The sequence below is a fragment of the Fringilla coelebs genome, assembly GCF_963513975.1.
Source record: "Fringilla coelebs genome assembly, chromosome: 3".
Classification (NCBI taxonomy): Eukaryota; Metazoa; Chordata; class Aves; order Passeriformes; family Fringillidae; genus Fringilla; species Fringilla coelebs.
This window is the reverse complement of record NC_140030.1, coordinates 7,983,708-8,009,528: the sequence shown is the minus strand read 5'-3', so window position 1 is coordinate 8,009,528 and position 25,821 is coordinate 7,983,708. Positions and strand designations below refer to the sequence as shown.

At 42.0% G+C, this 25,821-nt stretch overlaps 2 protein-coding genes across 9 annotated transcripts in view; one reads left to right on the top strand and one right to left on the bottom strand.

The window, feature by feature from the left end:
* The window catches only part of ATAD2B (ATPase family AAA domain containing 2B), a gene marked incomplete at its 5' end in the record, with an annotated part of 74,762 nt that extends 63,166 nt beyond the window's left edge, over window positions 1–11,596 (bottom strand). For all 3 annotated transcript variants that reach the window (XM_084203398.1, XM_084203400.1, XM_084203399.1), the window contains one exon: window positions 11,441–11,596. In XM_084203398.1, the coding sequence (XP_084059524.1) occupies window positions 11,441–11,596 (156 nt within the window). The remainder of the gene's footprint in view (window positions 1–11,440) is intronic.
* A 404-nt stretch (window positions 11,597–12,000) lies between these two features.
* Window positions 12,001–25,821, top strand: part of UBXN2A (UBX domain protein 2A) — a 28,558-nt gene continuing 14,737 nt past the window's right edge. For 3 of the 6 annotated variants that reach the window (XR_014616015.1, XR_014616018.1, XM_084202257.1), the window contains exons 1-3: window positions 19,602–19,683; window positions 23,432–23,485; window positions 24,899–25,034. Coding sequence is in view for 1 of the 6 variants with exons in the window: in XM_084202257.1 (XP_084058383.1) it covers window positions 23,445–23,485; window positions 24,899–25,034 (177 nt within the window). In the remaining 5 variants the exon portion in view is untranslated. Of the gene's footprint in view, window positions 12,428–17,263; window positions 17,520–17,733; window positions 17,913–19,601; window positions 19,684–19,960; window positions 20,038–23,431; window positions 23,486–24,898; window positions 25,035–25,821 lie in introns of those variants that run through there. The other 3 variants (XR_014616017.1, XR_014616016.1, XR_014616019.1) reach the window with 3 other exon arrangements.

The window sequence follows — 25,821 nt, the reverse complement described above, 5'->3', positions numbered from 1 at the left end:
GGCACTAAGCAAATGCACTCACATGCTGAGAGAATGCAGAGAATATGAATTAATAAAATCTTAATCATGTCAGAAATTGCCTTCAAGCATACCAAAGCAACAAAGAAAAGGCAAGCAGAGAAAAATCAAAAAATGACTTTACATAGTGTCAGAAAATAGTGTCAGAAGGTAGAAAGAGAGAAACAAAATTTGGTGCAACTGCATTGATCCAACAGAAAAGAGAGACCCAGCAAACTCCAGCTGTGATCCAGAACAACCAGAACCACCTCTCACAGAAAGCACTCTTGCTCGAAATGAGTAAGGAAATAACTGGCATTAACAGGATACCATCCATGCTCTAGACTGGCAAAACACAGTCTTATCTTTGGGTTCAAAAGTAGAATGGAATGTGACAGCTGAATCAATACCACAAATCAGCTGTTGAGCTAAGATTCAATTTAGGCAGAGGCAGTGGGGGCAAACTGGTAACATGCCTTCACTGAAGGCACTTGAACAATGGTACTGATATATCTAGAAATAAAAGTTAAAATTAATAATAAAGCAAGAAAACATATATTGCTGCATATTATCTCCATGCTTTCTCTGCTTTGTATGAAAAGGAGAAAGAAACACTGTTTAATACCCATCTATGAGCAAGCTACAAATACACTGGTATACATTATTACCTGTAGTCTCTTCTCTATCCATCCCTAAATTTCAAAACACAAATTTGATACTAACAGTTATATTTAAAACAAAAACATGTAGAGCCCTTAAGTTTTGTAAATCACAAGCTAGAAATCCATTAATAAAACTGGCCTTTTCCGTCTCAATTTATCCTCTTAGAACAGTGACTATACCAGTACAGTCTTTCAACAAGACTGAAGAACACACATAGCAGGGCAGTACTCACTGACAGTGCCTTCAGGTGTATCACAGGAACCAGTTGGCTAAAGCATGACATTTGATTAATTCCAAAGTTAAAATATAAAGATTACTTATAGTATCTTTGAAGGGAAAGGGTAGGGGGGGGTTGGTTTCTTCTGTTTTAAGTCGAATTTCCTGGCTAAGAGAATAACCAAAGAAGTCTTCTTAAACTGCTGGTCTGAACACTCCAAAATAATCCTAATCCAGTAGTCTTGGACACAGAGAATGAGTACAAACCATCTCTACCACTGGCATCTCCAAACATGTGAACACAAGTTCAGAGACTTCTCAAGTAAGAGATGATATAACATTCAAACCACAACCACACCTTGCAATTTCTGAAAAACACTCTGTCTGGTTTGCCACAGGTTCGTCTGTACTCAGACACAGGCATGCAGACATGAATATCTGAGTACCCACCATGGTCAAACTTGCTGTCCTTGCTGTACAGTTTGTGGGGCACACCCTGCTGAGTGTCTGCCACGCCCTGAACACTCACACCACTGCTCACACAGCTCCTCTCTCAGGCAACTTTTCAACCCATTCTCTTAAGCACTGCAGCAACTGTTTTTTCTATGGCCTCTTTCCATGTCTAAGACACAAAATTAATGCACTGACATTCAATCTTCAGCTGACCAATCCTATTTCTCTGCATTTTGTTAAACGCACAAATAGCTTTTCTTTTTAACCCATTAAATAAGCACAAAAGACCCTGAAAGTTACTTTCTCTTAATAATAATGAAATAAACATTTTCAAAAAATCTGTTTCAGCCACAGGTTTCCAAACACCTCTGCTTCTAACTTTAGTTAAATCCTACCTTCTGATATTGAAATATAACTTCTTCCACTCCATTTGACTCTCTGAAAAACAACAATTTCAGACATGTCTCAATCTTATTTTTAGTGACACTGGAGAAACTAAATCCAGGTCCCCTGGTTATTTCTAACTTTCTATTTTCTAATTTAAAATACATCTTTTGATTTACAACACATCTTCTTTGGATGTCCCAGATTATTAGTCTGGATTCTTATCTTAAAAATACATGTGAAAAAAACTGCTGTGCCTTTTCTCCTACCAGTTCATGCAAAGTTCTTGCAATGAGCTGTCCATCAAAAGATCTGAAATACTCAGGGCTCTTCAGTGCATTTAATAAACTTTTATATCCTGCAGTATAAAAAGATAAAATTGTCTTTCTAAATTGAAACAATTATTCATAAAAAAAATGTGACTGTGCCCCCTGTACCCAATTAGTTAAGCTTTCGTCTCATCCTTGCCCTCATATAACTAGTCAGTTAACAAATAACTTGCTTTCACTGAAACTATAATGCATTTCAAACACCAGTAAAATACACCAAAACATTGTCTAGCTGTCTGTCCAGTGATTCTGGAAAACCCACTTGCTCCTCAGTTTCTGCAAAGGTAAAAAGTATGAATTAAAACATTAACGCCTAAAAATTTAATTGCATTAAAGATCTGCGTCAAGATCTATAGATGAGAGTTAGGTAAGAACTAGCATTAAGCTAATGCATTTTTAGGCTGGGCATACTAAGCAGATTTAAAAAATCAGAAGGCTTCACAATCTCTTTGAGATATTAGGTTTTGTTTGGTTCCAAATTCTACATACCAGAACAAAAAAAATTTCTTATGATGTGATCATGTCATCTGACCAGAATCTAATAAATCCTTTCAAATCCTATTTCCTTTTTTTTTTTTAAGTTCACCACTTTGCTTTATAGCTTTTTAACCAAAAAAAAAAAGCGGGGGGGGGAGGGGAAGAGTAAAACTCTCCTTATGCTTGGAACAAACATTCCAAGTAACTGAAACTCTCATGATCATGCTCAAACCAGGTACCACACCTTGCCTTGCACATCCACAATATGCCCTAATTTCAGGATGACACACCACACTACCCACTCTCTCCAGCACCAACACATCCTCACAAACTCCTCTCTTCCCCACCCTAACACACATTTTCCTGGCAAATGCCTCCAGCCCCTCATGTAGGGGAGAACTGGCTAACTGCTTACTGTGAAGAGGTAAGACCTGATACACTTGTCTGGGGAAAGAAGGTAACATGACTGAACTTGAGGTCGAGCATAACGCAGCACCCTGTATTTGTGATGGTACACAACATACTGCTGCAGGCTGAACACCTACCTTTGTGTCCTAAAAATCCAGTGTGAAAGCACTTTTACTTCAAGGCTAGATTGGATGGGGCTCTGAGCAACCTTGTCTAGTCGAAGGGGTCCCTGCCCATGGCAGGGGGTTGGGAAGAGATGATCTTCAACATCCCTTCTAAACTAATCCATTCTGCCTCAGCCTTCAAATGACAAGAAGCTGAGAAATTAATGTATTGGGATTAGAGCACATTAACTACCTTAGTGAGAACTCCAAGTTGCATGAAGGCCCTGATGCGTTAACCTTCCTGACAGCTTGAAAAAAAACATCAGCTTAAAAGAACACATCTCCTGGTTGCAGTTCTCTAATTTCCACTTGTTTGCACACAGTCATTTATCAGACATTGGCTCTCCACAGGTGTTAAGGAAAAATAATGTTCATGCTTAAGTGCTTGATGATCTTGGAATAAACAACTATTAACGATGTATTTCATTAGTGGTAATGATAGTAAAGAATGCCTCAATTGCAGGATGATCTGAATCTTTTTAACATTCAGGTTCCATTTGGGTTTTTTTCAGTGAACAATGTTCACATTAATAATAGCCACTAAGAACACCATCATCTAAACCTTTTCAGAAGAATAAATTCTTCACCATTTGTTCTGATTTAAAAAACCCCAAACATATTTCTTCCACAGGAAAATCTACTTTATTATTTCCACAGTTTTCCATTTTATTTCCTGAAACTCTTCAACCTTAGAATTCAGGTTATTTATTAAATGTGAAAGCTTTTGAGAAAAGCTAAAAGTTTACAAGTTAAAAATATAAGCATGGTTAATTACGGATTTTCACACCTGCAACTACTCCCTCTGTCTGTTACAGAAAAAAGACACCTGTTTGTATCCACACTGAGTGCCTGTCAACAGCTTCAGTTTGACACACATAAAACTCTTGCAACCTACAGGTTACTTGGTTCATAACTGAAAGGGAGAGTGACCTACAGAGCACCCTCTGCCAAACTGCGACAGAGGCCAGAAATAGTGAGCTGAGGTTTATCCTCCCATCATAAGCAGCCCGTCCAAGCATTTCAGCAGGAGCGCTCTTCTCTTCCCTGTGCCTTCACCAAAATTAGGATGATATTGTGAAATTTCAGCTGTTAATCAAATCAGAAGGATGGAGGGGAGGCAAGGGGAAGCCACGGGATGAGGAGAAGAGGATTAGTTTCAGCTGGACCAGTAACGTGATCCTGATCCCGCTGATCAAATGGCCTGGCAAGCATTAATATTGGCGAGTCTGTTGTTTTCACAACTGCAGAGTTCACAGCCAGAGCTCACAGCTCGCAGCACATGTGAAATCACACACCTGCAGAAGAGCAAGTCCACTGAGAAGAGTTCTCTACTTGATGTATGGGGTCCACACCTCACTTAAAAGTACGTGTAGTAAATCCACTTAAGGGAAGTTTTTAAAGCCACTGATGATCCTTATTCAACACTGAAGGAATAATAGAAGTAACACATTTTTAGTCAGAATTACATTAACCATTTCTGTGAGTTTCTAGACTCCGTTAACAAAGACTTTTAAAGCAGAAATTATATTTATGTGATGAATTGAGAATCAAGAATGATTACAATTCTGATGTGGAAAAAATGAAAACATGCTTTTTCCTACCCTCAGTCCCCAAAAATCCATCTTGTTTCTGCTTAGAAGTCACATCCTAAACAAAGCTGATAGGACACAGCCTCCTTCAATACTACTATAAACCTAAATAAAGACACAGAATTATCTAAGTGAGGATAGCAAAGAGGACAGAATGAGAAGCCCTGAACCAGACTGCTCCCCAAGGTTTGGACATGACCAGGAAATAGACTAAGTAAACTAAGCAAAGAAGTGTCTGTAGCAAGGGAAACTAGGAAGTTTGCCTTCTGTGTGGATAAAAAATAGGATTTAAAAACACTTCTGCACCCCTAGCTGCAATGCACTCGAAGACAGTATTTTTAAAAGAGAAAAAAGAAATTAAAATTGTGTACAATTGTGATACAAATCTTAAGATTAATGTACTGAAATTTAAATCATCATAAAAACAAAATTCTAAGCCTGAACAATACATCAGAGAAATAATAGAGGATAGTTATTAAGTATTTGAAATGAGGGATTGCTGAAGCACAGCAAAAAATTTCACTGCAAGTAATCTCTTCCACATGTAGAGAATGAACAGCTTCTTCATTTCAGGTTATTTAAATAGCTTGGCTCAACTATTTATCCATTTAAAACAAAGGAACTGACTGGAGGCTGGAGAAAAGCAAAATGCCCCCTTCCCACATTATGAAAACAACCAAACCAAAGCATCTGCTCCAAGTGCAACTGGACACAAACTTTCTATCAGAGCTTTACATTAGTTAGGCCATCAACAGACACTACTAGAAGCACAAAGGTAAAACCAGAAAGTTCAGTACAGGCTACAAGAACTATGGAACTTGGAGACATTTCTAAGTTCTGTATTTCTAATAGGAGAACTAAAGCTGCCTCCTTCATACCTAGTTCAGCTGGAGCTGAAGCTATTACAGCATACACATACTCAGTGCAAAATGAAAAGGCTTACAGAAGATTACACATTAGTCTTACAACTGGTTGAAAAGCTGCCTGTTTTAGTAACTACCAAGCAAAAAGAAACTAAATTTATTCAGAAAAAGAATCCAAGCATGTATAAATGCAAACCAACACTTGAACAATTTAAACCAGAATTAATGGTTAAAATAAACCATGAAAATCCCATCAAAGGTAATGAAGACAATATTTCAAGAGTGAAGTCAGACTGAAACATTGTTTTGAAAAACTAGCAAAGCATGAAGTGTACATAAAAAAGGGATAAAAACATATTGTCAGTTCCCTTTGCAATAAATGGGTTCATGAGTGATATTACCCACAGAAAAAGTAATCCATTAGAGCTAAAACATCTAATAAACAATCAGCAATCTTTCAAAGGGTCACAGCTACAAAACAGCACACAAAATTCACAGCAATGAAAGCTTTAGCTCATTGATGCCTACTTGCCACATGCTTTGTTTCGAGATGGGTTTTATAAAGTTTTACAGAGAAATCATTCAAAGCATCATTAGATTGGAATTAAAACTTTTCCACAGCATAGCAAGCATTCAACAATTTAGGGCAGGATGTGCAAAACCATACCACATGGAAGTGAAACTGCAGGGGGAAAGAGGTGATCAGAATATAATTACCTGAGCTAATTATCTTGCATAACCCCAAGCTGTATGCAATTCTTGCGAAATTGTCATGGGCTGTCTCACAGCCATGGGTCAAACCTTCTGTTTGAAGTTCAGACAAAGACAGTAGTTGGAGAAGCAGCTTTTATTAATAGTATTTTGGGACAAGCCCAATGTTCAGAGGAAGCAATGCAGCACACAAAACATCAACACCATTTCCTGAGTACTCTTTGGAGGTCTTATCCATCCACTGGATTAGCCCTTGGATTGCTTCCTTTGAAGGCCCTGGAACAGTGTGACAGCAAGGATAGCCAGCTTCGAACAGGATGCACCACTGCCTCCCAAAACAAACCATGGACACTTTCACACGTCCTGACTGCTGAGAGTGGTCCAGACTGATCTGGCACGATACATAAGAATAATTCAAACTCAGGACAGCCCTTCAGAACCACAAAAGGACCACAAATGCCAACTGTATGGTATTTTGACAGAATCCTGAACAAAGACTGCTTCCAACAATTGCTCCATTTCCCACTGCTCACAGCTGTATTAACACCATACAGCCAAGGAATGGCCTGCACGACTCATTTTAGAACACTGATTTTTCCCTGCTAAATCCCAAAAGAGCAGCAGACCACTAAAACAGAAAGAACCCGAGATTTTATTACACACCAGAAAGATGAGCTTTCCTGGGAATCTTCCTTTAAATTCAATTGTTTGGAATAACTTCACAAGGCTTTATATTTCAGGATGTATTTCAAAGAACTGTAAAAGCATTAGCCTCAGCACCTTTACTGATGCTACTCCAAACTTGAACATAAAGGCAGTGCAGTTCTTTAAAACACAGATATTGGACAGGAGCTTTTTTCTTGAAGAGCTTTACACACAGGTGGCCAGCAAGTGTCATTTATCCAGCAAAAGGAGGAAAATCTAACTTTTCCTATAGCTTTATTCTAAATACCAGAGCATCCATAACACTGTGAGACACTACATAGACAATAAAGAAAATATGCCAGTGAGGGTCTTTCATAAGGGAAAACTTGATTTTTAGAAAGCTCTATTGGTTAGGTGTAAAACTTGTAATTTAAGAGAAATCATAGTACGTTTTACATTTTCTATGTTTTCAACAGCTGACCATTAAGGGCTTTTTGAAGAGTAAAATGTAGCAACACGTTTATGCTACAAAAGCTGAAATGATCACCCAGAAATCAGAAAACATTTCTATTGCTACAGACTGAGAAACTATAGTGAGAGACGCTGAAGCACACTGGATCACAGGGCACAGAAATGCTGCTTCGCTCTCCACCTTGCCTCTCTGCAGCCCCTGATCGCTCCCATTAGCAATTAAGTACAATGGAGAGCTCTGGGTTGCACCGCGCAAGTTGAACAATGTTGGCAGCACTACTTTTAGCGAGGATCATGCGTTACAATTATCACCATGCCCTCAAGTAGCTCTTAAGGCACTGCTAATGCTTTCTTGGCTAATTAAATTAAGCTAACCTTGTATACGTTTCTAAAATGTCTAACTAGTACGCTGACATGATTTAAGAGTGTTTATTACACGATAAATTCTTGATCAACACTTTTGATTTGTGCTTTGACATGAACTAAGAAAAATCATTTCAAGTGCCAAAGAAGTGTTACCAGCAATCACAACTCAGTGTCTGCAAACATCAGACATCAGTAGATACAAAGTGCAAATTTAACCATTTATGGTCACAGGATCCTCAATTTTTTCATAATGGGAACCAAGTCCACTGAACCTATAAGCCTTGTGTTGAAATTCTGTGTTTCTATAGAAGATTTTGATGAGCTTTTCTTGTCAGAATGCTTTAATATAAAGCTAGAACGCTTCCCAAATTTTAATGCCCAAAATAAAAAAATTTGCATTTTTATACACATATGTACAATTTGTATAACAACAGAATATATATTTATGTAAGCATAGCTTCAAAATCTACTAAATAGTGTGTACATCACTCCTGGAAACAGGAAGAAAACAAAGCCCAGTTTTTCCCCTCTGTACCCTCCCTATGCACTGCTATGACATCATCTCAGACAATAAACTTCTTGGCTCCTTGATCCATTTAGTGAGGGATTTTGTTCATTTTAATCTGGCTTCTGGTAAGCAGACAGACACACACGTTTCATCTCCATCACTGACTGCGTGGTCGCCAATCAATAATTCAAACCAGTTTACTTTTCAAAGCCTGACGTCATTGCTTTCTCCAAGCTGAGCGAGTACTACTGAGGGAATACACTGAACATGATAAAGGCATTTAGACTATTACAGTCCATTTCCACAAATGTTGCCTCCAGATTCACATCAAACAAAAAAGGGCGCTATTCACATACAACTCAGCAGAATATTGAAGCAGAAGACTAGAAACTTAAGTCAAGTTCTTGGGAAAGGAGAGAGTCAAGCCTATCCTTATAAATGTATGCAAAAAAACCCAAACAAATTGAAAAAAAAAACCCACCAAAAAAGTATATCAGAAAAAGCCAAGTGGAAAAAATAAGAAGGAAATAGATACAGAAGCGGTAGAAAGCAAGTCCTATCCCCTCTTTTGGCCTACTCAGCATCTTACAAGACACCTTTAGGTCACTAACTCAGTTTTTGCTGCTAATAAGGAACAGACAGATGATCTTTTAAAATACATTCTGAAAGGTGTCTGCAAACATTCCCACTGAAGAGCATTTCTTGGGGAGTCCCAGTTAAAAGCTCCATGTAAGAAAATTAAGTCACACACTGCAAACAAGAAGTGTCCCATCTCTGCCAGAGCTCCAAACTCTAGCTGCCCATTAACCCGATTAACTGCTGGTAGTAAGGCTGGTTTCCTGATGTGACACCCAAAAGATTTAGAAAGGACAGACTGTTCCAGTCAACCAAAAAAAAAAAAGAAAAGGAAAAAGAAAAAAGAAAAAGGAAAAAAAACCCAAAAAAACATACAACTGCGTGAAGACGATCCCAGCACGCTCTCTGAACACAGCCTCACTATCTGTCTCCTGACAGTCACTTCCAAGAGCAAACGCTTTGTCTCCCTACTGCTATACTTATTCATGTCCTAATCACTGAGATCCTTCTCTGGCACTACTTCAAGAAGATTCAGAAGCTCAGAAAGACACTGTATTGCTGACAGTACTTACATCTGAAGAATAAAAAGAGTTGTTCAAAAACAACTTTAAAATACAGTGAGATATACATATTTTTATAAAACACACTGGATGGGAGAAATAAGAAAAAAAACCTCCTTGGATAACTTCTGCTCATATTTGGCAATTACATCTTAAAAGGAAAGAAAAAATCCACCTCAAACACATGAGATGTATTGTGAAGCCAAACAAGTTCATTCCCATACACCAAAATTTACATTTAACTTTAGAAGAAATGCTCTTTTAGAAGTGTGGGACATATCTTGAGATGTATTTACAATATTTTACACTATTTTGCACAATCTCCTTTCCTTACACCATGACACTAACATAATTTCAATGTTTTAATGATTTGTAGTAAAAAACCACTGTTATGAATTAAAAATACTTGGAAAGAAGCCCAAGCTAGTTTTCTTAGCAGCAGTAAACTCCCTGAGAAGTAAGCCAGTAAGGGTTACTTCAAACTTTGCTTCACAAACCACAAGACCCACGATATGAATAAACAGAAACTGCACACTAGAACAAGCAGAACAGCTTTTTACAGCTATGGTGCTGCATCCCCAGGAGTCCACTGAAATTAAACAAGGAAGAAATAGGGAACAAGGAAAAGTAAGATGGGGGAAGGGAAGAACTGTGAAGTATGAATAACCTGAAAGAGAAGCACAGAAGGCATAGGATATCTCATCAGTGATTTGTATTTGGTTTAGTATTTTAGTCCAAATGAATGGAGTAAAAGCTTTTGTGAGAATTCCAGGTGACATCCTTCTGACATGCCTCTGGCTGCTGGTGCTGTTTTTCTACTCAGCTGATTGACTTCCTCCTTTGCATGGCAGGGACATGGTCAGTTGGTGCACCACTGTCAAACACTCAGACCCTCAAATTTCACTTCCATATTTGCGTTGCTTTTATTGATTTTCATTGCTTTTATTGAAAGACCTTTAAAGCAATATGTGAAGTTTCATCAACCAAAGAAAAAGTCCTGCCTACAATTCCTCCTGTGGGAGGAATTTCTTCACAGACAGGATCATTAAACATTGGGAACGGGCTGCCCAGGGAGGCGGTGGAGGCACCGGCCCTGGAGCTGTTGAAGGAAAGACTGGATGTGGCACTCAGTGCCGTGGTCCGGTTCACAAGGTGGTGATCGGCCATAGGTCGGACTCGATGATCTCAGAGGTCTTTTGCAACCTCATTGATTCTGTGATTCTTTGATAATTAAAAACAAAAATTACAGGTTTTGTCAACAGAGCTGTTTAGAGACAAGGAAGAACGGAGACTCCCGAATTCTTTCTTCCAGTTACAATTTACCAAATGTTAATTCTCCAAATCGGGCTGTAGAATTTAACGTGCAGTTAGCCCGTCTAACCCAAGCACCCACAGCGAGTTCGGCTTGGAAAGCATTCAACTTAAACTTGACGGCAAAAATCACACCCTCCGTGCCACAAAAAACGGGGCGGGGGGCTTTCCCGAACACCAGCTTCCTCCCGTCGCAGCCGCCAGCCGAATCGAGGTCATTTAGGGAAAAGGGGAAAAAAAAAAAAAAAAGCACACACATACACACACACACAAACCAAACCGGGCCGAGGTTTATTGCGAAGTTGCTGCGGGCGCAGCTCCCAACTTTTGTCTGGCGGCGGCAGCGCCGGGCGCGGCCGCAGGGGGAGCCCCGCGCTGCCGGACCCCGCCGGACCCCCGCCCGCCGCCGGCCCCGCCGGGCACCGGCACCGCGGCCGCTGCGCCGCCCGTGTCCCCGCCGCCCCCGCCCCTGTCAGCGGCCCCCGCCGCGCCGGCGCTGGCCCCACAGGGACTGCGGCTCTCCGCAGCTGCCCCCCGCGTCCCTGCCGGCTCCGCGGTGCCTCCTCGCCGCGGGCTGCCCGCCGGCCCCACCGTCCCTCCGACAGCCGACAGCCGTCTCGGCACCCGCCCCCCGCCGGCTCCCGTGCCCGCAGCCCCCCCCCGCCGCGGCACCGGCGGCGCTGTCCCCAGCGATTCCCCGGCCTCGCCGCCTCCCTCCCTCCGGTCCCCCGTGGACCCCCGGTCCTCACCCGCGCTGCCGTCGCCTCCTCCAGCCCGGCCGCATCTGCCTTGGTGCCCCTCTTAGAAGAGCGGGTGCGGGACGAGATGAAATGGCTGCCGGCCCCGGCCGCCGCGGCCGCCGCTTTGCCCAGGGGGCGCAGGGAGCTCTTCCTGGTGTTCACCATGGCCCCGGCGAGGGGGGACACGGGGGGCGCCGCCGCCGCCGCCGCCGCCGCCGCCGGCGCGGAGGGAGGAGGGAGGGAGGGCGGGCAGGCGGGGGCTCGGGCAGGGAGGGGAAGGGGAGGGAGAGGGGGGAAAGGGGGGAGGAGGGAGGAAGGAAGAAAAGCCCTCCGGGGAAGCCGCTCTGCCGGGCAGAGACGCAACCGGAGCCGCGCCGGCTCCTCCCGCTGCTGTCGCCGCTGCCTCTCGGGCTCAGCCCGGCTCTAACTGGCCGCCATTACTGTCCCTGCTCCCTTTCTCTGCTCGCTCCGCGCCGCCCCCGCCAGTCGCCGCCGGGGGGCGCTGCGGCCCCGGCGCGGCCGTTCTATCCCGGCGCCGCGCGCTCTATGGGCCCGGCCCGGCCCGGCTCGGCCCGGGGGAGGCGGCGGCGGCGGCCGCGGCCGCGGGTCTCTGGGGAGCTGCTCCGGCCCCGGCTCCGCGGTGGGCACCGAGCGCCCACACAGCCTCACGGCCCCGCCGCGGCCTGGAGAGCCGCCGGCCGGGCCTGGCCCGGCGTGACCCCGTGGGGCGGGGGAGCCGCCTCCGCCACCCCCTGAGGGTTGAGCCGAGGGCTGGGGAGTTCAAGGACAGGGGAAGCGGCTGCCCGGGGCCGCGGGGCGCGAAGGCTGCGCTGGCACCCGGGAAAGGGCTCGGCCACCCGTCCTGGGGGCCTGGAGCCGTCGGCTTTGCTCGCCCAGGGAGGCTATTGCCAGGAGCTGACCGGACAGCTTGGGCGAACAGATCTCCCGAGGATGAGATCTCCATAATTCCCTGTGGAAAAGTCTTTTCACAGTCTGGTGAGCCTCATTTTAAAGATATCACCTTGCTATGCAGGCTATCGGGAGTGTGTCCTTGCTTCTCCCATCGCGCCAGCCACCGGCAACGTCCCCTGTGTTTTGCCTCAACCTGAGCTTCATGTTCTATGCTCGGTCCTCGGAAAGTTCATTTCTCCCCTGCGATCCCTCCTTATCGCAGATGCATGTCAGAGGGCCGAAGAATATAACGCGTTACTGTACACCGGATGCCTAAATGCTTTTCAAATTACTCACAAACTATAACCCGTCATCCTCTTCACGAATCCAATCCCTTCTCACCGATGTAAGAATCATTCTCTCACCACTTGTTGCCCTATACAGAACTATAACAGTACCTGCACATAAGCCCAGAAACCAAAAGCTTTGTGAAAGAAACGTAGCTGAGGAACACAAGCATACCGCTGTAGGTGACAAAGTCTTAACCTTTTAATTTTCACACTGACTGCTTTGGCTGCTGGGCCATTTCAGTGCTTCTTACTTCTTTAACCAAAAAGAATAGTATCAGGAAATAACTGAGCACGTGATTCTGACTGTTAGGCTCAAGCAAGCTTTCTCCAAGTATTTTTACTGTTTAAAGATTGAAAGTGTGATAATCTTTTAGTAAGGAACAATAAATTTAAAAAACTATTATTCTGTTTTACCTGCATACTCCCATATCTTTCCCTTCAAGATGACAGTCTGTAAAAGTATGGTAGAACGTATACTTAAAAATAGAAAACACGCAAGAACGACATCAAGCTTTATCATAAAATCAGTTTTTTAAATATTAAAAAAAATACTGTGAATAGCAGCAAATTTTTAGTTTTATGAGATACCCCAAAATACAGTGCATTTCAGAATGGGAACTGTAATGTCTCATCTGACATTCTCTATTTATAGAGCTTGTAATCTATATTAGCAACAGTGCTTCATCTCCTGTCCCAGAATCTCCAGTGTCTTTCAAAAGTAGAGTAGTTCTGCTCCATGAGATTGGTTTTGGTAGGTTTTATATCCTTTGTTTCTAAATTTATTTGTTCAAAGGTTATGAAAGGATGTAGTAATTTCATACACTTGTAGGCTAAATGAGTATTTTAATTAAAAACCTACAAGGGGTTTTGTGAATGGTATTTGGAAATCACATCCTTTTCAAGAGACTGCTCCTCAAACACCAGGACATACGTTCAGTAATAGTATCACATCATATATATAATGATAAATAATGTACTTTAACATTTCTGTTCTGTAGTACTGATAGGCCATGAAACTCAGATATGGTTTTCAAATTCTGTTGGTCTAGAAACAAATGTTGATCTTCAAGTTTTTGTACTCATCACAAAAATATCCCCATTTTGGGAAAACCAACAGATGAGTGGCCCAAAAAAGGGCCCAGGCTGCAGCAGTTACAGTGAATGTCATAACTCAGGATTGCAGTCATTGGCAGGGTTGTTTGGGGAAGCTTGCATAACATCTGCTTGCAACATGCCTGATTCAAACCAGCACTCTTCCTTCTCATGAACACTGAAGACTTTTAAAAAGCAAAATAAACTTAGTCAATATGCAAGCAAACTGATTTTCCTGGGTGCCTGTCCAGATCTGCTTGAAATAACAGAAATTCTCCAATTCAAAAGCTATTTACTCAAATTTGCTAGATGTTTATACCACAGTTGTGTCCTTTTTTTTTTTTTTTTTTTTTTTTTTGTGCCTGTTCTGATCTCATTCCTGTGAGCCATACCCAGAGAGCACTCTTGACGATGCCGGAGGGACTACTGTGGAGAGATTGATGTAGTTTAAAATCCCTGATCTCTGCTTTCAACATTTGTAGTGCTTCATTCTCATTATGTTAGCATGGTAGGAAACATGGAAAGACATGCTTCATTTTGGATGTTTATTCCCTGTGTTGTTTTTCACAGATGGTTTTATTTAGAGGTTTCTTAGTTGTCTTGTTCCTCTTAGAAGGTGTGGCTGGTTATTTTGACTGAAATAGCTTATGGCTTTATAGCTTCCATGTCAGCTTCATCACCATTTTTAGTACTGACAATATAAATAAATCAATCATAAGTTACAAGGTTTGCTTGGGTAGCTTTGATTGGATTTTTTTTTTTTTTAATGCAGAGAACATGTTAACATAGGATTAATATTTTATATCACACATACTTAGAGATTTAAATGTGGTTTTACAATTAAAGATGAATTACTCTAGAAAGGGATTTAGAATAATTTCACTAATCCAATAATTTACTTGTTCCCATTTTTTCTATCTGTTGTTGGTTCAAGTGTCATATGAAGACAGAACAGCATTAGAAATCCATTTAGACTCCCTTCAGCACTCTATGTGCAGGAAATGCTTGTGGGGGGAGAAAAAGTAAGAACTTTGAGTAGGGAGAGACAGTGAAAAACTTAGGGAGAGAAGGACTGAAGCCACATTCCACTATGTATAACATTAAAAAAAAATTGTAGAGCTCATTCAGTTCTAAGATTTGTAGTTTGGTCTTACAGACCGATGTCTAAATGCTTCTACAAATAAATGCCATTGGGAAGGACCATACTTCAAATGGAGCTAGTTTATAATGAATGCTGAAGCTTACAGCAGTATTCAATGTCCTTTTACCTCCAGTTGTTCAGAAAAGAGATTAAGGTATCTGAAAAATGTATTAAGAAGAAGCCACACCATCTGCCAAGGCAGGTACACCACTGGGAAATTGGAAAAATATGAAAAATTACTTGAGCAAAAGAGTCCCTTTCCATTAAAAAAGAGCTGGGGAATGAAGTCATATTGGGACATCATGATGTAAAAAGACATTTAAAAATTACCCAGGATGGAAAACCTTGTTTGCTACATGAATGATATTTATTGACACAAGAAATATTTGGAGATGGAAGATTTTGTTGTCACATGTCCCTATTTTACCAGAAAATCAGGAATTACAACAAAAGTCCTTCCTCCCTTATTCAGAACTTTTGCAGAGAGTTTCTTTCTAGTAAGGACCAGAGGGCTCTATTCAGTGAATTACCATTTGCTTCAATCATAGGCAATTTACCAGAGATTACTTTGCAATATCTCTGAATAGCAGTAGCATTCCAAAGAATGGAAATCAAATCATCTTTTCAGGCCTCTATTTATAAGCTCATATGTGTGCCTCTCAATCATGCTGTCAACTCCTCCTGGTTTCAGTTGAATCTTGAAATAAAAAAAGATTCACAAGAGATCTTGCTTTTGTAAGTGCGCCCTAAGCTTTTTCCTGAGGGGCATATTAGGAAATTAGGATTGTGTGGTTACTCCTTTGAGAATTGTCCATTATGATGATAGGCCCATGGGATATAAGTTTGCAAACTTCAAACAAGCAGTGTCCAGGAATCAGGATTGGTACTACCTTGATCTGGAACAAAGAACATGATACAATCACTCCACATTGCAGGAATTTTGCTATGTTATTATAGAAGGCTCATTATTTGAAGACTACCACTGTCATTTAAAAATGGATAATAGTTATGATTTCAAATTAAACACTTAACATCCAGTGCCATTAGCAGCACACCTATCTGAAGATTGTTTTCCACACTAGATAACATCAGTGCAACTTAAAGAAGGATCAGAGAGTAGGTTTCTTAGATAACATTAAAAAGGAGTGGTAAAACTTCCCTCCTAATATTTCAAAATTATCTTACCATCACATCTGGCCATTAGCTTCCATAATATTTTTCTTGTTGAGCTAAGGTCACAGTAGATTGTTTTTCTAATAATAATAATTGTGTGAAACTCATAGGCTGATGATATTGCAGCCAGGCATCTGCAGGGTCTGTTTTTCACTATCATTCAGGCTGTAAATTACTTCCATCTTGGACAAAAGTGGCAAATCATCTCACTTTGGTGCTTATGATCATTAATCATATGAAAGTAGCATCGCCAGCCTGTTACTATGCTGGGTGATGTATAGCTTTGTAGTAAAAACCAGACTCTGTCCTAAAATGCTCACAATAAAAATAGGCATTTATGAACACATGTGTAGATAAGCTTCAGCACCATACAAATGCATAATGACTTGATTAGGATCACATGGCAAGTCCATCAAAAACATTATTGGTTCATAAATCTCTCTAGTCCTCACACACAATCTTAGGTTTTGAAGTGTGTTTTTTTGTTACTGGTCCAAGAACAAGCTCATAAAATACACCACCATGTCATCATTGTCGTTTCACTTAAAAGTGTCTTTGAGAATTCACGATACATTATTTCCAAATGTGTGTTATCTGGTACAAACAGTTGCTCAGGCTGCCTTGAATTTTTCATGGGTTTACGCATTTCACACTAACTTTAAAATAGAAGCTATATTCAATTTTCTTGTGTATTTACAGTCCAAGAGTCCAGCAATGTGTGGATACTTCTTTCAATGCATGGGGATAATACCCTTGTCATGAATGCTGATTCACCCATGAAACAATGACTTGCTTTTCCAGTGCATAGCTGACTTCCTAGAAACATCGGTTCCTTAAGCTACTGCCCTCTGTGTGGCAGCCTAGAAGGTTTAACATTCCTTCAAGGACCACTCATCCTATACAGAGGAATGTGCTGTTTTAGTCAGTGGAATTGCCATTTACAGGATAACCAGACCCTGTTCTCCTATTTATTTTGCAGTCCCAGTTCCCTTACAGTGTGCTCCTACTCTGCGAGCACATACTTACAAAAGGCTTCAGGCAACAGCTCCTCTCTCAAGTTAAGGTCAATCAATATGGCTGATGTTTAATTATAGGTAGCTGACAGTGTCCTCTGGCATAGGCTAACCTTGTTAAATATAAGCTTTAAAAATATCCCTTCAAAATTAATTTTCTTCTTGTTTTTAGATGCCCTGTGTGTGCTGGTTCTTCTGTGACCTTGACAGGTCTGGCAGTGACAGCTGAAACCCTGCTTTACTTTGTCAACACTGAGATTCACTCCTACATTATAAAACAAGTCTGGGGGTTGTCACTATCTTCCACGCCACTGCTTCTGATCTCGTCTGACAAAGGGGCATGAGATGGTTGTATTCATCTCATGAATACCCTGTTAGAGGTTTTTCAGCAGACACAGTCTGGGCTGTTTGCTCCTATTCACCACACGGTAAGAAAAGATCCATTTGCTTCTGTTCATCTAGTGTACTGCCAGAGAACAAGCTGTATTAAATGCACAGAGTCTAAAAGGATTTTAGTGATGTCTTGATTGTAACAACACTCTAACTTGAAAATTTCCAGCTTTAAAGAAAAGATTTTTTTACATTATACAAGAGTTGCAGATCTTTCTTAAGATTTTTGTTACTTCTGTGCTTTGTCAACAGTTTGACTCCTAAGGGAAGACAGCACTTAGAAGAGCTTTTAAGAAACCAAATTCACTAGGACACTGATTTCTATTGTAGTAGGTCAGCATTTCTCCAGCTGTACTCTGATTTCCAGTAATAGACCTAATCTTCTAAATCAATAAGTGATTGCATCCAGGACACCTGCACCATTACACCAGGTAAGTCCAACCTCACTTCCTTCTCTGCTTACCTTTAGGTCTGTCAAATTGTTGCTGAAAGGGCCCCCAGGAAAGGGTTAAGCATATTAATGAACTTGTGCGTTTAATGAAATGGAGATAGTGTACTTAAAGTATTGAAAGAAAATTTAAAACAATCCAGCACTGTAAAGCAACTTTATGATGTTTTAGCTTAGGGTTTTGTAAATTCCCTGATTTTTCTACAGTCATGATATCTGTGGTTTAAGTTCTAAATATATAAAACCTATTTAATAGAATCAGTAACAATTGTAACAAAGAAATACCTTCTATTCTAAAATGTCAAAGTATTTTAAACATTTTAAAAAACAGGGAGAATAGAATCTCTGCAGTCCGTGTTTTGAAATACAAGACTCCATGTATTTTAACCGAAACAAAAGGCAAATTTCTTACTATCTTCCCTGAAGATTCATAAGTAGGAGCTCTAATTAGATCTCATCCAGTTAAAACTTAGCAATTAATCCAAACTGCCTTCAAAAGGATCAGTGCATTGTGACGTGCATTATAAAGAGAAAGAAATTATAGCTGTCAAGTGTCAGATTTTACTTCTGTTACTCACCCATCACTGAACTTTGAGACTAAGCATCTTATTTTAATATTTCTGAACAATGTGATTTTAATTGTTGTGATTAAGGGATTGCAGAAACGTGTCCCACGTAAAGACGACACTCAATGAAGTATTACCTCTACTTTTAGAATTACCTTTGATCCCACTTGTAAATTCGCAGTGGATTTCCCATTAATTAGAGTGAATTAGATAGTTGTGGCTGTTCAGTTTAGGTTAATTCTAAATGTTTTACAGTGCGTCGCTAATTATTGGGGGGGGAAAAACCCAACCCTTATTAAACAGCCCGCAGGTGGAAGGGACGCGTTCATTCTGCTCTGTGCGCGTTTCTAGGGGCTGGCAGCTTCTCCGCGGTGTTGGCCTTGGATACTTGCATAGCTCCTGGCACCACCCCGGGACCTCCTCGCCCCGCAGAGAGCGGCTTCTCCAAGGCTCAACACAGCGCAGGGAGCTCTGCTCAATCCTTCTTCCCCTCCCCGAGGATCCCATCCCATTTTCCCGTTTGATTCACTCTCGGGAGCTCTGCTTCCCAGACAGCGCGCCGCTCTTTTGTCCTCGGTGCGAGGCCTCGGCTGAGCGCCTTTTCACATATGTCAACACTGGCCCGTAATTAGCGCTCGCCGCACAATGAGCCATTGCCGCTCTGCAAAGGGCTCGGCGTGCGGCTGCTCCCGCCGGGGGCGCGGGGCCGGGCAGGTGCCCAAACACAGGCACCATTCCCCACTCTTGTAGATGCCGCGGCTCGACAGACGGACACGCAGACCATGTCCTTTGTTCCGCACTCGGGACAGAGCTGCCTTCGCAGTCTCTCAGGCTGGGCAGAGATGTTTATCTCTGCTCTGCTGTGCCAGGTCCCGCCCGGGCACCGTCGCAGACAGAGCGGGGATTCCGGCTCGTAAAAGCGGGCCGCAAGCACCCCAGCCCTCTACCTCTCCTCTCCCTGGAGGACAGGACAGGGCAGTGCAGAGCAGGGTAATCCCCAGGGAAGCCGCGTTTCCCCTGACACAGCAGGTGCGGATCCCTACGGACACCCCTTCGCTCCCCCGCGGTACCGGGGCGGAGCTCTGCCCGCCCCGCCCGGCGCCACCGCGCCTGCGCCGCTCAAGGCGGGACACCGAGGAGTTCCGCGGCGGGCGGTCGGTCCCGGGCTGGGCGCTGCGGGACGGGCGGGTGAGTGAGTTCTCTGCGGGGACAGGCTGGGCAGAGGCAGCGCGTTCCGCAGAGCCGGCGCTCCCTCGGCTCCTGCCGGCGCTCGGACTTTGCTTGTGGCCGTCCCTGGGCGGGTGGGCTGAGTCTCCCCGTTGCCTCCGCCCTGCGGCTTCGCCCTGCGCCGAACCGGCCGCGTCCCGCAGCTGGAGGGACCCTTCGGGGGCCCGGCCTGGCCCCTCCCGGGGCTCCCTGGGCGTTCCGCCTCCGGGTCCGTACCGTGGGATTGCTTCATCGCCTAAAAATACCTTCTGGCGGGCTGGTTTGGCAGCGGCGGCAGGCGCGGAGCTTGTGCCCGGCCTGACTCTCGGGGTGCGGGTGAGTTCAGGTGTCGCAGCCGCGGGGTTGTCCCAAAATAGGTTCTTTGACCTGCTGTGCATGAGGCTAATCCGCGCACAGAGCCGAGGTACTTGATTTATTTGCGGTTCTGAGCAGAAAGAAGGGCTGAGTAGTAAATCCACAAAGCCAGCACGACTGTCAAAACTTCTCACTCTTTATACGTGTAAGCAGACATAGACTTTAATCTTCACTGGCTGCAAGTTTGCATAGTTCTCTTATTAGTGAGTATTCTATCTTTATTGCTTAAATGATTCCTTTCCTTCTCATGCGATGTAGCCTGCATGCTTGGTCTTTCCTTTCTTTTAGGTAGGTGATTTTCTTGAGTTGGTGATCTATAAGTTGCTTGTCATGATTTTGCCCTGCCAGAATTACCTTTTACCCACTTGGAAATGATTTCAGCACAGTTGCTGAGCTGGCTTTATTAGTTTCTTATCGTGGAAGTTCTGCCCAATGTCCTTTACAGGCCCAGTGGCCTGTAAATTGTGCATTCTTTGTGTCCACCCTCAGTGGTATATCCTTCTTCCCAAGCTTTGTTTAGCCTCTTCCCCTTTAGGTCTGAGATCGTTGAAGCATGTCAAGTCCTAAATTTTAACAAGGCCATTCTACAGACACATAATTTATCTTTCTAATACCTGGACATCCAGGTTGGGGACAGGTTTCTTTCTGAGTGCTCCTTTAGCCATCTGGAGAGGAAGCGTGAATGCTGTGGTTTGTACCTGAGCCCATCAGTCACATTCAGGCCATTAGGTTTGATGCTCATCTCGCTATTAATTTGTGCTTGCCATTTCTCTGTAGCCTCCCATCTCTCTGTGGCACGGTACAGTGCAATTTTCAGCTGTAATTTCTGTGCTGTGCAGGGACGGACTGTGCTGTGCTGTGAGCAGCTCTCAACTGGAGAGTTTGTTCTGCCAAAGTTAATAAGGGGCTAACAGGCTTTTGGGGGAGGGGGCTGCATGTGCTTCTGTGGGTATTTCTGCCCTTCACAGCAAGGACAGCCTCACAGATAGTTTCTGTTTTGTTTCTCTTGTGTTAAAATAACTGGAAGTGTGGGCTCAAAAGTATTGACCATAAAATTATTTGCCAGAATAAATATGCCTGTTGAGGGCTGGCTGCCTGTTTGGAAGCTGTCACTATGAAAGGCCACTGCTGGGTCAGTGGCTCATCTTGTTGGGGCTGGAAACCCCTGGGACTGTGTGGGAACGGCCAGGAGTATCCCAACCCCAATTAATAGATGTAGCTGTGGTGGGCTGCTGGCATTTCCAGCTTCTTCCCATGTTTTAAATTTAGTTTCTGGAGGTGGTAGTTCAGTTCTGAGGTACTTTTTGCCACTGACGCAAAAATTACGTACCAAAATTCTTAACGTTTCCAGCAGCAGCTAGGGATGTCTGTCAGAAGTTGGTGGGAGGAGGTGGTTTGTGCTGGCTGGGTTGATATGCTGAGCTAAAGTGCTTGCAGTGCGTTCTGATGGTTGTGTTCTAACAGCTTTTGGCCATAAGAAACATCAATATGCTGTATAGGATGATTCTTCACCTAGAGAGATTAGCACAAACATTTCTTCAAAGTGTAATTGCTGTTGTACTTTAGAAGGAACAGCAGCTTTCACAGCTGACCAGTTTTGAATACTATTCATGCACATTTGAGGCCAGGCTAATGTAGCCAAAGAGCTAATTTGAAGAGCTGCTTCATTGTGTCTGGTTTTTTTTAACAGCTCTGATGACAAGTCACAGAGGATCAACAAAAGCAGATGGCAGGAGGTGGCTCTTGTTGCTTTGGGGAGTAGCCTACTGGAGTGAAAGATTAGAAGATAAGCCCATTAACACAAACCACAAAGAATTACTTTTGGCTAAACAAAAAAACCCCTATATGCCAGAGTGTTAAAACTGAATTTGAGAGAAGTTTGAAAAAAATTACACCTTTTAAGCATTCCAGTTTCACTCTGCTCACTTGATACTGAGAGTTCTTTTTTTCCCAAGTGCAGTGCGGAGTTCCAAGAGCAACAAACAGATATGCATATAACATCATCTTGTACCAGCACAGGCTTGCCTGATAGATGTAGGGCTCTGGCAGAACATTTGTGGGGGGGAAAAAAAAGACTATACCTCATCTTGTGTGACATGTTAGAGGTGTGCAAAATATGTTTTTGACTTAATATGTAACAGCACCAGTTAAATTTAATGTTGACTGTTGTAGGATTTTTTTAGAGGCTTACATATTTTTCTACAGAATGTGTCTCACATGGCTTTTAACTTTCAAGTTGAGAGAATACCAGTATTCAAGTACCAAGAAGCGTGAATTAGTACTACAAGTAGTGGGGGTTTTTATGTTATTTTTTTTTAATTTGTGCTGCAGGAGATGTTGTTTTCCCCTAAATTCCACATCTTGTTAAATTAGATCTCAAAATCACATAAAATTCATATTAGTTGTGTTGTGCATACTGCTTTGTTCAGGAGTGTGATGGCTGCCACTGCTTAGTTTGATGCTCTGTAAAAGCCACACACAATGTCATAACTTAGTCCTGAACCTGCCAGGAGCAGACCATAATCTTTGTAACCAGTGGTTGTAAGGGTTAACTCTTTGAACACAGTTGCAACTGAAAATTTCTGGTTTCCTGTGGGTTTTTCCAATTTTAGAGTGATTTTATTTTTAAAGGGTGTTTTTGGGCCTTTCTGGCTTTTAGTGACTTTATGTGATTTCTTCAGAGCATTCAAAAGTGACTTTAATGAGATCATTGTGGGGATTCTTCATTTCTTTTGACTCAGCAGACTAATCCTGTATCATATTTAGTACTTACAAATCCAGGATTTTCATGCCAGCTGACAGTAGGCCAGAAACGATAATTCACAGTTTCTGAGTTGCTGTAACAATGTCTTGAGGTAAGATAGGAAGGGTAACCTGACAAATCTTGCCCCTTTAAGTAATGCACAGTTAAGGTGAAGGTCACTCAAATGCCTGCAGTGGCAATGCAGTTTTTCTGCAACCATCTCATAATGCTATGTAAAATCAGGGAAGTTTAAACCATGTGACTCAGGAAAAGATTGTGATTTTTTTTTTCCCCTCCCTTTACAGAAGTATGGACACGTATTTTCATATCACACTGTTATTATTCTGAAATGTATTTTGTACATTTATGAAAAAGTATCCTTGCTCCTGAACGTCTGGAACAGATGTGTGGTTCATGTGTCATTAAATTAGAAACTGCAGGAAAACAAAGAACCATCTGGAGACTCGGTGGGGAGCAAGGTTGAGGTTTCTGGTTAAATGTATTATCAACACAGGAAAAAAATATAAAGAGTGCTTCAGCTACAAAAGAAGGCAAAGTGTGATAGTCATTTTGTTTTGGTTTGGTTTTAAACCATTTTCTTTTTGTAATTAGGGGAAGCACCAGAATGAAAGACATGGACAATATCAAAACTGTAAAGAAAGAATGGTAGGTGCCAGTTCTACCCATGTTTGTTTTCCTTTCACACTGCTGTTTGTGTGTCCTGTCATTACTTTTCAAACTTTATGTTAAATTCTAAAATAAGTATTTTTACTGTATTCATCTGTTCCACATATACTGAAAGTTTAAAAAAAACCCTGTTGTTTTACTGAAAGATTTTTCATGTACCTGAAATGTTTCCTAGATGTGAGAAGCTGTGTAAATATTTTAATTTAAAATAGCAAGGCAGCCTTTCAAATTGCTAACTCACTGTGCAGCTCCTGCATCTGATGTGGAGGTGTTTGCGTTTCCAGTTCTCTTTCTGAGGTAAAGCACAGTGAATACCTACATTAATGCTTCAAGCTTCTTTTGTTCTGTTAGAAAACTAAAATGTGGACAGCATACTTTTGAAATTTCTTCTCTAAAGTTATTGAGGTTTTCTTTTGTTTAAGATGTTAATCTCCAGAGATTCTTAATGTTGCATAGGTGCATTGCAAACAATTCAATTTTATGCAAATATATCTAATTAGCATTCCAGTAAGTATTGCTGCTCTTGAATTCAATGCAGAGTTTTATGTAAAATTGGATAATTTTTCAAGAGCTGGGATTTTTTTTTTCTGAATTGCTTAAAATAGATTTTTTTGAATCTCCCTTAGGAGTAACTCCTGCAATGTTTATGAAAAGCTGCATAATCTTCTTACTATGCAAAGAACCTATACTGAGATAATCATTCAGTTGCATATTTCTGCATTTTGATTGGTGAAAATCTAACAAACAGCTGTCACATATACAGTGTTCTATAAAAATATGTGGTTGATGCATCTTTTTTAATATCCTGGCAGTCTCCACAGTGTGGAAGGCTTCCATTGTATTTCTTCAGTGTGCTCCAGTGGTGTTGAGTTACTTGAGTTTCCTTAATGCAATTCCAAAACAGTAATGGTAGTTCTGGGATGATGCTAGGAATGAGGAAGTTCAAGTTGGGGTTGAAGAGTAAATCCTAGGGCATTTTTCTTGTATTTTTTAAAACTTATGGCTAAGGAACCATTCACGGAATTGCTTTAAGGAAAGCCTTTCTTTGGTGTGCAGCTAGGTGTATGATGGTTAGAAGTATGAATAATTTAACTTGCATTCCTGGCTCTGATACCAAGTTTAGAAGCTTTGCATAGATTAGTTCATCTTTTTTGATGATGTTCTTTAGCTTGTGCTTTTGAAGTGCAAATTGCAGCAGTTAGAGATTGGTAAGAAGTTTATCGAAAAGGCACAAAGCAAAGTTGACCTGCTGTTTTATACTCAGTAAACTGAGTAAGCTGGGTGCAGGGGAGTATGCCTTCTATACTTCTTGGTACTGAGATTCTGAGGTACCTACTTGTCTACTAATATGTCCTCTGAGGAGTCATTTTTGCTTCTGTCTTTGTTCTGCAGGGTGTGTAAATCAGGAACTGATGATCAGATTTTGAATGGTACAGAACAAAACTGTGACTACTTTGTAGATAACCTTTTTGAAGAAGCTCAGAAGGTTGGTGCTATGTGTGTGCCCCCATCTACAGTCAAGAACCAGGTAGGCAGTGAAGAAAAAAATAGTCATGTTTGTTATAACAGCATTCCAGGAGTATTCTGGAGAACAGATACTGGAAGTCCAGCAGTCTTTTCCAGTACGTCAGTAAAAAAATGCACACAGAATTCAGAAAGCTGTAGGAATAGCCTCCCATCTCCCAGTCAACCAGGCCTTTGCTGCTGGGCTTTTGGCTGTCGGCTCTCACTGCTTTATAGTTGGTTTAGAGTCATTCTAGAACTGATGCTGGCATTGGCTAATACACTTCTGCTTTATTAGGAAGGAGAGTGAGGTGAGCAGGAGTTCAAGGAATGACAAGTACTGTTACATAAGAAGTTATTTAAGGAGCTGCAGCCTTTTTATGCAGAGGCATAGCCCAAATATTTTTCATTTGGTCTTATTCATATAATTATGGTTGTAGTGGGATGTTCAGTGTGGGTTTGTATCTCAGTGACTCGGTCCCTTTCGTGTTTTTCTGTTACTCATCAGTGACTGGTAAGGGGAGGGAGAAAAGGCCATGTAGAACAAAGATGACAAGAAGAAATCTGGAGTGGGCATTGCTAGAAATTATGTTCATAGATCCTTAATTGACCCTGGAAGAAATTAAATGTCAGGAGCAATATCTTAAATTGCAGTCCTGAAATAGTGTTCCGTGGCATTGGTTGTGTCAATGCTTAAATGGGAAGTTGGTGTGGAATAATTAGTCCGTGTTAAATTTGCGTTCTGGCTCACTGTAGAGGAACCTTCCCAAAATTAGAACTCTTTCCATATGCATTGGTGCCATGAGACACAA